The sequence below is a fragment of the Vitis riparia genome, chromosome 19 (assembly GCF_004353265.1).
Source record: "Vitis riparia cultivar Riparia Gloire de Montpellier isolate 1030 chromosome 19, EGFV_Vit.rip_1.0, whole genome shotgun sequence".
NCBI lineage: Eukaryota > Viridiplantae > Streptophyta > Magnoliopsida > Vitales > Vitaceae > Vitis > Vitis riparia.
This window is the reverse complement of record NC_048449.1, coordinates 3292176-3305848: the sequence shown is the minus strand read 5'-3', so window position 1 is coordinate 3305848 and position 13673 is coordinate 3292176. Positions and strand designations below refer to the sequence as shown.

At 34.1% G+C, this 13673-nt stretch overlaps 3 protein-coding genes across 5 annotated transcripts; 2 read left to right on the top strand and 1 right to left on the bottom strand.

Annotated features, from left to right (window-relative positions):
* The first annotated feature begins 794 nt into the window (after positions 1-794).
* Positions 795-3316, top strand: LOC117909561 (glycosyl hydrolase 5 family protein-like). Its single transcript, XM_034823607.1, has 4 exons — positions 795-1221; positions 1637-1869; positions 2112-2557; positions 2637-3316. Exons 1-4 carry the CDS (start codon positions 808-810, stop codon positions 3083-3085), a joined length of 1542 nt encoding a protein of 513 aa, XP_034679498.1. The 5' UTR covers positions 795-807; the 3' UTR covers positions 3086-3316.
* A 1111-nt stretch (positions 3317-4427) lies between these two features.
* On the top strand, positions 4428-11234 carry LOC117909546 (dynein light chain 1, cytoplasmic-like). Of its 3 annotated transcripts, none has more exons than XR_004650390.1 (3): positions 4428-4669; positions 4771-5010; positions 11217-11234. XR_004650390.1 is itself a non-coding variant. In XM_034823582.1 (2 exons), exons 1-2 carry the CDS (start codon positions 4445-4447, stop codon positions 4933-4935), a joined length of 390 nt encoding a protein of 129 aa, XP_034679473.1. In that variant the 5' UTR covers positions 4428-4444; the 3' UTR covers positions 4936-5192. The 3 variants fall into 3 exon arrangements, 1 of the variants encoding a protein (XP_034679473.1); XR_004650389.1 differs by lacking the exon at positions 11217-11234 and adding an exon at positions 10048-10271; XM_034823582.1 differs by lacking the exon at positions 11217-11234 and having other exon boundaries at positions 4771-5192.
* LOC117909545 (3-deoxy-manno-octulosonate cytidylyltransferase, mitochondrial) lies at positions 6001-10585 on the bottom strand. The gene is made up of 8 exons (XM_034823581.1): positions 10266-10585; positions 8792-8837; positions 8622-8708; positions 8021-8145; positions 7452-7591; positions 7264-7315; positions 7029-7139; positions 6001-6448 (listed from the first exon to the last, which is right to left on the bottom strand). The coding sequence occupies exons 1-8, from the start codon at positions 10503-10505 to the stop codon at positions 6356-6358; spliced, it is 894 nt and encodes a 297-aa protein (XP_034679472.1). The 5' UTR covers positions 10506-10585; the 3' UTR covers positions 6001-6355.
* Positions 11235-13673: the final 2439 nt, after the last annotated feature.

Genomic DNA, 13673 nt, shown 5'->3' with positions numbered 1-13673 from the left:
TTAGGGATGGGGTGAGACGGGTACCCAAAAAAACCTGACTCATTATCATCCCTAAATAGAATAGTTCATTATTTTGAAATATTATATAAACATTTTGAATATTGCATAAATATTTGATTTCATTTGTTTAAAAATCGGTTTACTATTGTAAAGTAGTCATCATAATTATAGAAAGTGATACACTAAAAAGTCAATTGTATATTGTATATATACATGTATTTCATATTAATGAAAATTAATCGAGAGAAAGTATTTTCAAACCTTTCATTCCATGTGAATCACTCGTATAACTCAAGGATCATGCAAATAATGAGTTATTTAGATGATGGGTTTGAAGAAAATATTGACATGTTAGGAAGAAACACGGTGGAAAAGATGATAAATTCAAAATCTATCAACCAAAGAATTTAACCCTAATCAATTTTTGTATGTAAATGGATGGTGAGAATTTGATGGGATTGGGATTGAGATTATTCGTGAATAATAAATTTTTGGGTTTATATAAAATAAATAAGATATGAATATTGTATAAAATTGAAAATTAATAGATAGAGGTATAAAAAAACAAATTTATTTTCTGACACTTAATTTTTTTATTTTTTAATTAAATAAAAAACTTAAATTTTTAATATTTTTATAAAGCAATTCAAAGACATGCTGACTATTTGAATATGTTATGATCATTTCTGTAAAACATAATGTGGGGAAGAAAGAAAAAAAAAAGAATTTAAAAAGAAAAAACAAACAAGGGCCCCCACCCTATAAATACAATACTATGTCTCATTCCATCTACCCAACAAGCAGTCAATGCAAATCCAGATGGGGAGGTTCTTCTTCTTGTCCTTCTTCTTTCTATCTATTCTATGTCTTCTACCTCTGAAGCCTGTGGTGGCTCTGCCACTACACACCAATTCAAGGTGGATAGTAGACGAAGATGGCGCCCGGGTGAAGCTGGCATGCGTGAATTGGGCGTCGCATCAGGAAGCAGCGGTGGCGGAGGGCCTCAGCAACCACCCAGTTGACCTCATCTCCAAGAGGATTGCGTCCTTGGGGTTCCACTGTGTGAGGCTCACTTTGCCACTTTTCTTGGCCACCGACCAGTCACTGGCCTCCCTCACTGTTAGACAGTCCTTTCAGAGGCTTGGCTTGCTTGAATCCCTTGCTGGTTTCCAGGCCAATAACCCTTCCATGCTTGATCTTCCTCTCACAAGCGCTTACCAGGTGGTCAAGTTCATTTGATTTTCTCTAGGCATCAGTTAAAGGGGCTCCAAGCCTCAAATCCATTATACCAGGAAAAATTGAATGAATCTATTTTGTTTGCTTAAAACTTACCTGCTTTTCTTTTGATTTTTAGTCACTTTCCCAACATGATTTAGAGCTTAAATTTTGATTAGGGCATGGAGTAAAAATAGGAGGCTTTTGAAATGGTTCCTTGGTTCTTACACTATCACATGATTTCATGATTATCTTGATTTAAAAATAGGTGGCTTGTGAATTTGGACAAACGCCCTCACTGTTACAGCTACAGTATTCGGAAAGAATAATATTTTGTGATTATTCAATGATAAAACACCGGAATTGTAAAAAAGGCACAGACCCAACGCTGTTTTGTATTTATCTTAAGTTATTATGGCAGGCGGTGGTGTCTAACCTTGCGGACAACAATATGATGGTCATACTAGACAGTCACTTCAGCGAGCCCAGCTTCCATGGCAATGGCGTCTTTGGCGACCAGCACTTCAATCCAGACTTGTGGGTCAAGGGCCTCACCCGGATTGCCACCATGTTCAGCGGTGTCCCTAATGTGGTGGGCATGAGCTTGAGGAATGAGCTCCGATGCCCCAATCAGAATGTGAAGGACTGGTACAGGTGATGATCTCTATTTTCCTGTAATGATTCATTCCGTAATGTGCGGGACCAAATTGAAGAATGTTATGTATTCATGGTTCTTCTTGATCTTATATATGCATTGTATTGTATGGTGAGGGTCCCATTGGATTGGACAATATCTACACGGACACGTAAGGGAGGGGGTTGTTATATTTCCAAACTATTAGTTACCATATTTGTAGGAATTGGTCTTGTTATAAAACTATTGATGAATTGACCAGGTACATGCAGAAAGGAGCTGAAGCAGTGCACTCAGCCAACCCAGATGTTCTGGTCATAATCTCTGGCTTGAGTGATGGTACAGACCTATCTTTCCTCCTCAATCAACAGCTGGAATTGACATTCACAGGGAAATTAGTGTTGGAGATGCATTGGCATGGATCGCGGGTTGGGAGGGCTGGGGAAACCAGCAACCCCAACAAGGTGTGCGGGAGAGTGGTGGACAGCATAATGAGGGGAGGAGGGGTTCTGCTACAGCAAGGGTGGCCATTAATGTTTGTGAGTGAGCTTGGGGTGGATGACAACAGGAACTTAAATTGCTTCTTTGGCCTGGCAGCTGAACTGGACTTCGATTGGGCATTGTGGACACTGGAAGAGACTAATGGGTTAATGAATTGGAACTCAAGCTTCTTCCAGAGGATTTCAGCCCTCCAATCTCCTTTGCAAGGTATGTTTGCTAAGGCAAATAAGGCAAATTTACTTAATTATTCATATCTAAATTTTGTGTGCTTTCATATGAGATGCAGGGCCAGATGTATCCCGAGTCAGACGACATAAAATAATCTTCCATCCTTCGACTGGTCTTTGCATTCTAAGGGAATCATTGTCTGAACCATTAAAGCTAGGTCCCTGCACCAAGTCAGAAGCTTGGGGCTACACCCCCCAAAAGTTGTTGACAGTGAAGGGAACATACTTCTGCCTTCAAGCAGTTGGGCTAGGGAAGCCTGCAAAACTCAGTATAATATGCACTAAACCTGGGTCAAATTGGGAGATCATTTCAGATTCAAAGATGTACCTGTCAACTAAGCTGGGGGATGGCACCACTGTTTGCTTGGATGTAGACTCCAGCAGCAACATTGTCACAGATGCCTGCAAGTGTTTGGGTAGAGATGATATGTGTGATCCTGGGAGCCAGTGGTTCAAGGTTGTTGACAGCACAAAAATTACAAGAAGACCTATTCTTCAGATCGGCTAGATCCACCTTGGACTTGCGTGGAGCTCAACATGCCGGTGAAAAAGCAGAAAGCTTTGTTGTGTGTGTCTATATATATATATAGACACATACGTATGTATGTATCTATCTATGTCTGTAAAAAAGGAAAATTCTTGAAAATAACTTTATCAAAGCCTATCTCCTCAGCGATGGGCTTTTTAAGCTACATGCTATTAGTGTTATACGTATCTTCTATAGAAACTTGTAAGAATACATAAGTAGCTTCTGCTTTTAGACAAATTAAAGTTGGTTCTAAGAATATCCCAACTTCAGTGTGCCAATTTACAGTCAAATTACAGCCATTGCATGAAGAGAACCAAAGCCCACTGTGGCCAAGGGCGCTGTGTGTGGATCCATGAGGGTAGATCCGTGCAATCTATAAATCAATAATGAATACTGGTGATGCAGTTTGCAGGCAATTGAAATGGAACTTGCTAGGGAAGAAGTTTCTATTAAGCTGATTTGAAACTCATACCTTGGGAGGATGCAATATGATTTTGGGACCCATTCTGTGGAATTTTAAAAATCTAAGATTGCAATTTTCTGTCAATGGAAGGAAAATCCTGTTCAGCTGTAATAATACAGGTCCCATGAACAAAATCATTCACGGGTTACAAAGATCGAAGGTTATATCATTAGTATGGGAAATTTTAATGACCCATTCCCTCTAATATATTGAAGTGTCGGTATCATATCTTGTAAAGGCTTCGATTTTGGTTCAATGATGAATCACGTGGCCATGGATGCTTGAATTTTTTATTTTTTAATTTAAGATGACAATCCGTTGAAAACGTTAAGATTCATAAATTCATGATTTATTAAGAGAAATGAATGTATCAAAAAACATTTAGAATTCATTTTGGTCGGAAGAAGAATGCTAATCAACTTTGTCAAATTGATGTGAAAGCCTTCTACAGTGCCTCTGGCTTTTGACAAATTTTTTTTTTTAAAAAAAAAAGAGAAAAAAACACATATTTCTTTCATCATTTTGCATTAAAGTAATTGCCAGGTGGCAAAAAATCCGGGTCAAAACTCGTGCAGTCACACTAGAATCGTCTGCGATCGACATTTCCACGCTTTTCCCGTGTCCACACAGCAAGTAGACTCGGAGAAATCATGGACTCTGATAGACACGCGCAGGTAACTCACGTGATGATTCAATACCATTCTAGCTCTCATGTGTCAGTCGCAACTCAACACCAACCCAAGTTCAACCAGCGCGTCCTATACAACCCCCAACGGGGAGCGTTGAGACTCGCCGCTGCACCATTCACTATATATATTTTCCACGCACAACAGTCAAAATTCAAACCTCGAGCTCAAATGGAGAAGACCGAAGAAATGAAGGAGAAGCAGGTGGCGCAAATGCCCTCCCAGCGCAGGATAGCGCCGAACCTCGAGGTGAAGCTCGCAGCCATTGCCATCAGCCTGAACGTGCGGCTGAGATCCTCCGATATGCCGCCAGCCATGCAGGATCATGCGCTGCGATACTCCAGATCACTCGTCGACGCCATCCCGGACGCCACTCGTCCCAATCCAAGCCACATAGCTCGGGCCCTCAAAAAGGTTTAATCTCTTCCCCGAATTCCCACCCTCCCCTTCTCTCTCTGTGTTTTCTATCTCATCTCCTCGTGAGATTGGTTGACCTTTTAGGTGTGGTTTCACAGGAGTTTGACTCGGTGTACGGCCCGGCGTGGCACTGTGTGGCGGGAACGAGTTTCGGGTCGTTTGTGACTCACTCGCCTGGTGGGTTCGTTTATTTCTCGATTGACTCGCTCTACATTCTACTGTTCAAGACGGAGGTGAAGTTGGTGACAGAACCACGCGCATGAGAGTGGCTAATGGATTCTACTCGCCCCTCACTACACCACGTGGAATGAGGAATACGTATACTTGTATTTCTAAAGGTATAATAATAGAAGATTAGTCACAAATCTATTTTTAGTAACTACTTTTACATGCAATTCTCTTCAAGCCTAAACATACTCTATTAACAATTCTTACTCACTATTTAATAATTTAATAATTGAGAGATTAACATTTTACTTTACACATTATTATCATTATTATTATTAGGCAAGCAAAATCCCACTCATCCTGCAATTTTTATTGAAATTAATTGACTAAAAAAAATAAAATAATTTTCATATTTGTAAGTTTAAACCCTTCCATATTTTTGTTTGAAAAATAATTCATTTTTGATATAAATGTTCTTAATTATTTCAAGTATTTACATGTATGTTTAAAAAAAATTAATTATTATTATAAGAAAAAAAAATAAGGACATTTTTATTAAAATAAGATGAAAAAAATAATAAAAGGTTAAATTTCTAAACTTGACTTTCCATATAATTTTTTTATTACCACATTATCTCTTCATAAGGGGGAAGACGGAATCTTAAAAAAAAAAATTAAAAAAAAATAAATGTAAATATTTTCTATGTTCATTTGCATGTGCAATATGAAAGAGTTTAGTGGTTCAAAATATGAAGACAGACTACCAGTGACAGTCAAGAAAAAGCTAACTAGGAGGGTTTTTTTTTTTTTTTGGTAATTATGAATATATTATTGAGAATATAACATTTTATATTCACATCAAAATTGTCTTCTAAAAATATGATTTTTGGACAAATTTATAAATTGTATTTATATTAAAATCATCTTTTGATATGTTCGTAATGAATTTTTAAACTGTGGCATTCTTTATATAAAATTATTTTTTGAAAAGATGATTTTAAAAATGCTTATTTTTGTAAATAATTTATAAAATGCTGTTTTTTTTTTAATAATTTTTTAAATAATATTATTTAAACAAAAAGTCAAAAAGTCAGAGCCAAACATAAAGAGAATAGAAATAAGCAATCAATTTCATTCCCATTCATTCACTAGGATTTTGATTCCTCTCTTATATGATATAAGATATTATGATTCGCCTTTATTCTCGTCTTATTACCATTTATATTTATACAGGGAAAGACAATAGTAGAGTCTCTCAATTGAAACTGTAAACTATAGTTCACATACATGAACAACAGGGAGTATTAAAAAACCCTAAACATTTCATGGATCAACCTGACCTAACTAACTGAGTTTAGGGGAATGAAAATACAAAAGTTAAATGGCTTCAATATGTTCCCTTTTGATGATTTTGTTTAGATGGACCACACAGAACTGTAATGGAGAAGAATGTAGCTGAATGCAATCTAATTACCAGTATACGATTTTTCCAGTGGTTGTTTTCTGTGCTATGAACTAAGACAAGTTCCTCTCGCGCATGAAGCTTTCTATCTTGTCAACATCTTCTGGAGTGTCTACACCGTGAGCCTCATGATCAACCTTAATCACCTGCAAAATGGGGATATATAGAAATTTTTTTAATTTATCGCATTTCTATATGAAAAGTGTCCCGTATAATAATCCGCTTCCTCCTAAGTAGATAATGTCTGCTTTAGGCTCAATGGATCTTCACGGCCTTAAAACATGTCTACCTAGTGTTTGCATGGGGAGGGGGGCGTCTTATTGTGATATTTGACATCAAATCGAGAAGAAAGTTCTTGACACTATATGCGTAGTGTGTGCCTCTTAACAATGTAGATGTTTTTTAAAAACCGTGAAGGCCCATTGGACCTAGAGTGGACAGGAACTATTTTTCATCTCCAGTCTTATATTTCAGCATTATTGCCTTTTTAAGTGCAATATCTAGGTGAATCAATTTCTCATGTAAACAACTTATAAAATGAACAAACTAGTACATAGAGATGGAAAAAATAAAATGCAAGTGAGAAAAGTTGAGAGGAGGGGAACTAAAACATTCAAAGCTTTAAGAAACATGCAATATAAAAGATTGCTTTGGAAGAAATTACGGAAGAAAAGGACATCAGCTAAAGGAGTTAAGAAAATTCGAAGAAAATCTTATTGTATGTACCTTCATCTTATATCCATTCTCAAGGACTTTAAGCTGCTCGAGGTCTTCCTCGAGTTGAAGTGGTGTAGGTGGAAGGTCTGGATATATTCTGAGGAACTTTGTATCATAGCTCTGGCCCAATGTAAATAATGCAGCATCATTAATTCACAAGATGGGGATACATGTAATAAAATGACCACAGAATCCTCCTAATAATAAGGACACAAAGATCATTCCTAAGATGTCATACTAATACCTGAATACCGAGATGAAGCAGATATGGAAACTGTTGGTTGACTTCCCCTGACCTGAACCAAGTGTAGGTGGAAATATTCATCAGGTATAAGAAGTGGATAGTATGTGGCATATCAACCTGAGTTTCCCTACCCCCACCCAAAAAGTAGTAATTAAAAAAGAAAATCACAATATAACATGAAAACTCACTTATTAAAGGGAATCAGTCCCCTTGAAAAATAGATTGCATAACCACGATTGTCTACAATACATTTCACCCGATTTGGATCAAATCCATCTTCAGGTTTTAAAGATGTGACAGCAGTGCTAAACACTGCATCTGGGGCTGCCTGCAGAGCTCAGAAAATAGTTAGTTACATAAAATTCTAGGCTAATTGTATGGTCTAGAGAGTTGTAAATGGCTGAAATTTTAAGCCTTAGCAGCCTCTTTCACATGTTACAAGAATATTTAATTAAAAGCTGGGCTATAAGATTCATTGTAGAACTCAGACAAGACATTGGAAATGTCATTCAAATTGGAAAAGCCCCCCCGACTATCCATGTCGTCAGATGATAAGTACTGATTCACTAGTGTTATCATCTGCCTCTCAGAATTGTAAATAGCATCTTTTTGTTCGGGTCATCTAGGTGTCAGAAATAATTCAACTTCAACTAAAATTCAAGCTTGTACAGAACTCAACTGGGATTAACATTACTTCTTTGTTCATGAGATCTTAACACTTCCTCACAAGGCATATAGGATGCAAATAAGAAGTTACCTGAAGAGCTTTAACGACCCCATCAATTATCTCAGGTTCAATAAGAGGCTCATCCCCCTGGATATTGACAACAATATCATACTGCTTCTCTAGCTTTTGAAGAGCTTCATTGCAACGTTCAGTACCTGTATAGGGGAAAAAAGCTACTAATAAATCCATTATTTGATAGGCACAAATGATATGATTTTGTAAATAAGCGCTAAAAAACAGCATTCCAAAGTACATCAGATTTATACAACGGTGCCCAAAGGCACATCCAAAAAGAAAGGACACAAAATGCAACTCTCCTCCCTTAGCAAGAGCCTAGCCAATCAACAAAATCAATTAAAGGCATTGTACATACATTAGTGAACAACTTTACACACAAGAAAAGACTACTAAGAGAAGAACTTTTCAGAGTATGATTGAGTTGCTCCTCATTATCAAAAGACCTTCAATTCCTTCTTTCCATGTTTTCCAAAAAAACACGAGGGAGCCGCTCTCTAAACCTTCTTATGTGTTTTGCTCAAAAGGGATCTATGCCACCCTAAAAGAGTCTCTTTGACTGATGAAGATCTAATTAATCAAACCACTTGCAAACAAAGGCACAACTGAGACCTACCATTTTGGCACGATTCTGACGTCATTATCACATCAGCACCAAATCCTCGGCAGCAATCTGCAATCTTATCATCATCCGTAGCCACAACTAAACCAAGATAAAGGTACTAATGAGAATTAAAAATACAAACCAAACAAAAAGGGCGAGAGAGAGGGAGAGAGAAGACACACCAACATGATCCAATGTTGTTGCTAGTTTTGCCCTTTCCCATGTTCTCTGTGAAAAAGCAACAAAAAAACCATGGTCAGTAAACCATTACGAAAGTGGTAGCTTCTGTCCCAAAAAGATGATCTACACAAATACCCAAGATCAAGCTTGCAACAGCTTAATCACTAAAATATAAATGAGAGAATGGCAGCATAGGCACTTTGTTTTGGGAAAGCCAAGTATTTTTCTTCAATAGTAACAAGGTGGCCTTCCAATTCATATTACTGCTTTCCTTTGAACAGAATAATCTCAAGTACCATCAACTAGCTCTTACCAGAGTTCATTAATGGAAAATCGCTTAGTTTAACCATCCATAATGAGTAAGAAATGATCTGGAATTATTCTTGCTCTAGTTTAACTTTTCACCTTTTCTTGTGTACTCTTTCAGAAGCTCAAAAGATCTCATACTTTGTTAGTGTTATGACCAATACCTCCACACCTCTTTTCTCCCTTATTATTTTTCATTTATCAACATACCATTTTTCAAGTTACCTCATTTTTCTAGCAATTCAGGTGGACAATGGGGCAAGTGGGTGAGTCGGCAAACTTTGAATTACCCAAAATTACCATTCTATCTGTTTCTTAAGTGGGGTCATACCAAGTACTGCAATATAATTAATATTAGGTTGAAAACCAATATTAATTAGTTGCCTTATGAAAACCAATGGCATATCATGCTATTTCGCATGTTTCAATGCTTTGATCTTAAACAAACTATATCAGACGAATACAACACCCACATGTAATAGTACCACCCAGAAGTCCTACACTCCTATGGCTCTTAAATTCCAAAAATGCCATACTGAAAGGCCATTCCACACCCCATCTTCTTCAAAATTCAATTAGATCATTGAGCATATCAATGAGACCAGTTATTTTTGTATATTAAACTATATTACTGTTAAAGATTTTAAACTTATTGCTCTGAATCTACTCCTTCTAGCTAACATTCCAAAATATTTTGGTCACTATCATCCAAGACACCATCCCCAACTCAAGCCTATAAAGTCCTCATTTTCTAATAGCCACCCTTTCCTGATAGATTGTCAGGCACACATGCATTTAAAAAATCTTTCAAGAAATTGGAAAATTTCTATCTATAAATTTATAATTTATTGAGGGAATCATTCATACATAAGTTACAATTTCATTTTCAACATACATACACATGTATTAATTAATTCAAATTTTAATACTATTTTTTTTTCTTTCCTCATAGTTCTGAATTTTAATGCTCCAAGCTTCAATTTCCCAATCTGAAATCAATTTTCAAGTCATTGAATCAGTTGTTGGATTTGATTAATGCATACACGGAGAGAACCCAAGTCGGATAGCATATGAAATTTCAGCAACAATAAAATAAAACAAAATTTACGATTAATCACAAAAAAGATTCAGAACCCAGATCAGATAGAAGAAAACAGAACAATTGAGGACCTGGATCATGGGCTTTCCAAGGATCTGAACGAGAGGCTTCCCCTGGAACCGAGACGAAGCGAAACGGGCCGGTATAATTCCAACGACCCGGCTCCTGAACTTGCCGGATCGGCGGAGGAGAAGGTAAGCGTGGGCGCCGAGGGCAACGGCCACCGCAGCGCCGGTGAGAATGCCGTGGATGATCCAGGCTTTGGTGTTGGATGAAGATCCAGAAGAAGAAGATGAGGAACACACAGCCATTGGATTGATCTCTCTCGTTTTCGCTAGGCGTGGAAGTAGGGATGAGTGTCACTGTAATTTGACCACCTCACTTTCTTCTTCTTTGAGATGAAGAAAGTTCCAGCCAATTTAGTAATTAGCCTCTTTTTTTTTTAATCATGAAAAATAAGAAAAATGGTTTTTTTTAATCATGAAAAATAAGTAAAATTATGACTTTAAGCGAATTTTTTATTTTTTATTTCTTTTATTTCGTATTTTTCATCAAAGTTTCTGTAAATCAAATATAACTTAAATATATATTTAACCGTAACATTTTTTATATAAAAATTTAATAGATCCCATTATATTGATTTGATTATGTCTTTCGATCACCAGTGATTTGATATTACAACAAGATTTATGATAGTCTTGATATGAAGTCTCAGATTTATTGAAAATTAATAATAATTACATGGCACAACGAGAAAAATAAATTAATCATTTTTTTTATTTTTTTAATAAAATGTGAAAATAAAAAATAAAAAAATCATTTTTTTTCTTTTTTCCAATTTCACCTGTCCTTGTTAATAAGTTTTAAATTTTGTTTCATTACAAGTCAACACTATTACTTTATTTTTATTTTTTTGGTTCTTTTGAAATTAACTACATAAAGTCACTTTCATTTTTCTGCATGTGGCTACTGGCTACTACTATCAGTCTTATCACTTTAAAATTTATTTTCAATAACTGAAGGGATGTTGCCTCTACAACTGCTGATTCGGCCCAGCTCGGCCCAAGTATATGATTGGCCTGGGCCCTACATTTTACTTGAGTCCAAGCCCAAAAGTCCAAAGCTACAGGGCAAGCCCACGTTATAAACTGCAGTGCTCTCATGGTTACCATGTGAGAACCCTGAGAGATTCAAATCCAGATATCTGTGGCTAATTCAGATTTCTTCTATAACTTGCTTTTTCTATATACTCCTCATCGGAATAATCACAGTTTAGATTTCATAATGATCGGGATGTAAAGTTCAATTGGTGGCCATTTTATACCTTAGCATTTTTCATATATGTATATAGCTCCAAATCCGAATCATTAAATTTGTTTTTGTACCCCCATCTAACAATTTAGATATCGTAACGATCAAGATGTGGGTGTTTGGTAAACTAACTTAATAACTTAAAGTGACTTAATAACTTAATTTAGGTTATTAAATAAATTAAGTATATTTAGTAAAATAACTTAATGGTATGACTTAAAATAAAAAACAACTTCAAGTAATAAGTAAATAAAAATTAAATTATTCTTAAATCTACATTTTCATTTTACATTTTACCTTCAATTATCTTAATTACTTCAACGATCATTTTTACAACTCCACGACTTCCATTATTATTTGAACTCATTTATTCTAATTATAATTTATGACGATAAATATGTAAATATGATAATTTAAAATAAATTTTAAATTAATTTTATCCAATAACTTTAATGTTTAAAATAAAAATTAAGTGATAAGTTTTAAGTCAATAATTTAAGAATAATTTAATTTAAAATTAATTAAATTTATTAAATAATAAGTATTAAGTTTTACCAAACACTTTAATTTAAAAATAAATACTAATTACTTATTATCTTTGTTTTACTCTTAAAGATAAATAATAAGTAATAATTATATAACTTACTATAATTGATTTTAAATACTTAATGAGGAGCCATCATGGTATAGGGGGCACATGCACCACTTCCCACACCCCAATTTAAAAAAAATAAATAAAAATTTTCTTTCAATAATTAAGAATTTTAAAAAATAAAAAGCAAAATCACATGTTTGTCTCACCTAAAAAATAATCCGTGTGAGAAAAACATGGTTAGATAGATTAGAAAAAGAAAGAAAATAGACAAGTATGAATATTAAATTGATTTTATAAATTATTTTTGTTTTATTTTTAATTTATTTAAAATTTAAAAGAAAATAATAAAATATAAGAAAATTTTGGGGGAGAAATAGATAGACTTAGAAAAAAAGGAAATAGATAGGTATGGACATTAAATATTTGTTTTTTTTATTATTTTAAATTTATTTAAAAAATTAAAAAAATATAAAAATTTTGGGGGAAAAAGAAAATAATAAAATATAAGAAAATTTTGGTGGAGAAATAGATAGAATTATAAAAAAAGAAAAAGAAATAAATAGATAGGTATGGATATTAAATAGATTTTATAGATTATTTGTTTGTTTTTATTTTAAATTTATTTAAAATTTAAAAGAAAATAATAAAAGATAAAAATTTTGGGTAAAAAATAAAAGGTTGGTTGTTCATATGTGTAGCTAAATGTATCCAAATATCACAATACTTTGTAGCCACTTAGGGTGTAATATAGGTCTACCACATGTTCAACCACCTTATTGCCCCACTTGGTTACAAGCTTTCGTTAGGAAGCTCGGCAAGCGGTTCCATTATTATCTCCTATAATAAAGGCGTAAATTCCTTGAGTATTTGTCGATGTGGGATGATATATGGAAACACAAAACCAATGTATCATTATCAGTTTAATTTCATATTTCTTTTGTAATTTAATTGTATATGTTTTTAATAATAAAAAATGTAGGCTCATAAAGCTTCAAACTTAATTTTAAAATTGAAAAGGAATAAAATTCTTTCATTGATTAAGAATTTTAAAAAATAAAAGAAAAATTACAAGTTTATCTCACATAAGAAACAAATCTGTACGAGAAAAACAAGATTAGATAGAATTAGAAAAGAGAGAAAATAGATAAGTATTAATACTAAATGGATTTTTATAAATTATCTATTTGTTTCTAGTTTAAGTAAAATATAAGAAAATTTTGAGGAGAAGAACAAGATTAGATAGGATTAGACAAAAAGGAATAGATAAGTATTGATATTAAATAGATTTTTATAAATTATTATTTTATTTTATTTATTTAAAATTTAAAATAAAATAATAAAATTATTTGTTTGTTTTTATTTTAATTTATTAAAATTTAAAAGAAAATATTAAAGTATTAAGAAAAAATACTTTGTGTTGATATCACAATTTGTGGCCCATTTATGGATGTCATAGGCCTATCATAGTGTACAACCACTTTATTGCTCCATTTGATGACAAGTTCTCGTTATGTAGCTCAATGAACCATCTCGTTGTTATCCACTATAATAAAGACATAAAACTTTCATGGGA

Excerpts from the sequence above, each read along its gene's own strand:
- LOC117909561 (XM_034823607.1), top strand. The coding sequence starts at position 808 with ATGCAAATCCAGATGGGGAGGTTCTTCTTCTTGTCCTTCTTCTTTCTA. Across the intron at positions 1,870-2,111 it reads AATGTGAAGGACTGGTACAG|GTACATGCAGAAAGGAGCTG; the intron begins GTGATGATCTCT and ends TGAATTGACCAG. Across the intron at positions 2,558-2,636 it reads CCTCCAATCTCCTTTGCAAG|GGCCAGATGTATCCCGAGTC; the intron begins GTATGTTTGCTA and ends TATGAGATGCAG.
- LOC117909546 (XM_034823582.1), top strand. The coding sequence starts at position 4,445 with ATGAAGGAGAAGCAGGTGGCGCAAATGCCCTCCCAGCGCAGGATAGCG. Across the intron at positions 4,670-4,770 it reads TAGCTCGGGCCCTCAAAAAG|GAGTTTGACTCGGTGTACGG; the intron begins GTTTAATCTCTT and ends GTGGTTTCACAG.
- LOC117909545 (XM_034823581.1), bottom strand. The coding sequence starts at position 10,505 with ATGGCTGTGTGTTCCTCATCTTCTTCTTCTGGATCTTCATCCAACACC. Across the intron at positions 8,838-10,265 it reads TTGGAAAGCCCATGATCCAG|AGAACATGGGAAAGGGCAAA; the intron begins GTCCTCAATTGT and ends GCTTTTTCACAG. Across the intron at positions 7,316-7,451 it reads GGACTGATTCCCTTTAATAA|GTCAGGGGAAGTCAACCAAC; the intron begins GTGAGTTTTCAT and ends CACTTGGTTCAG.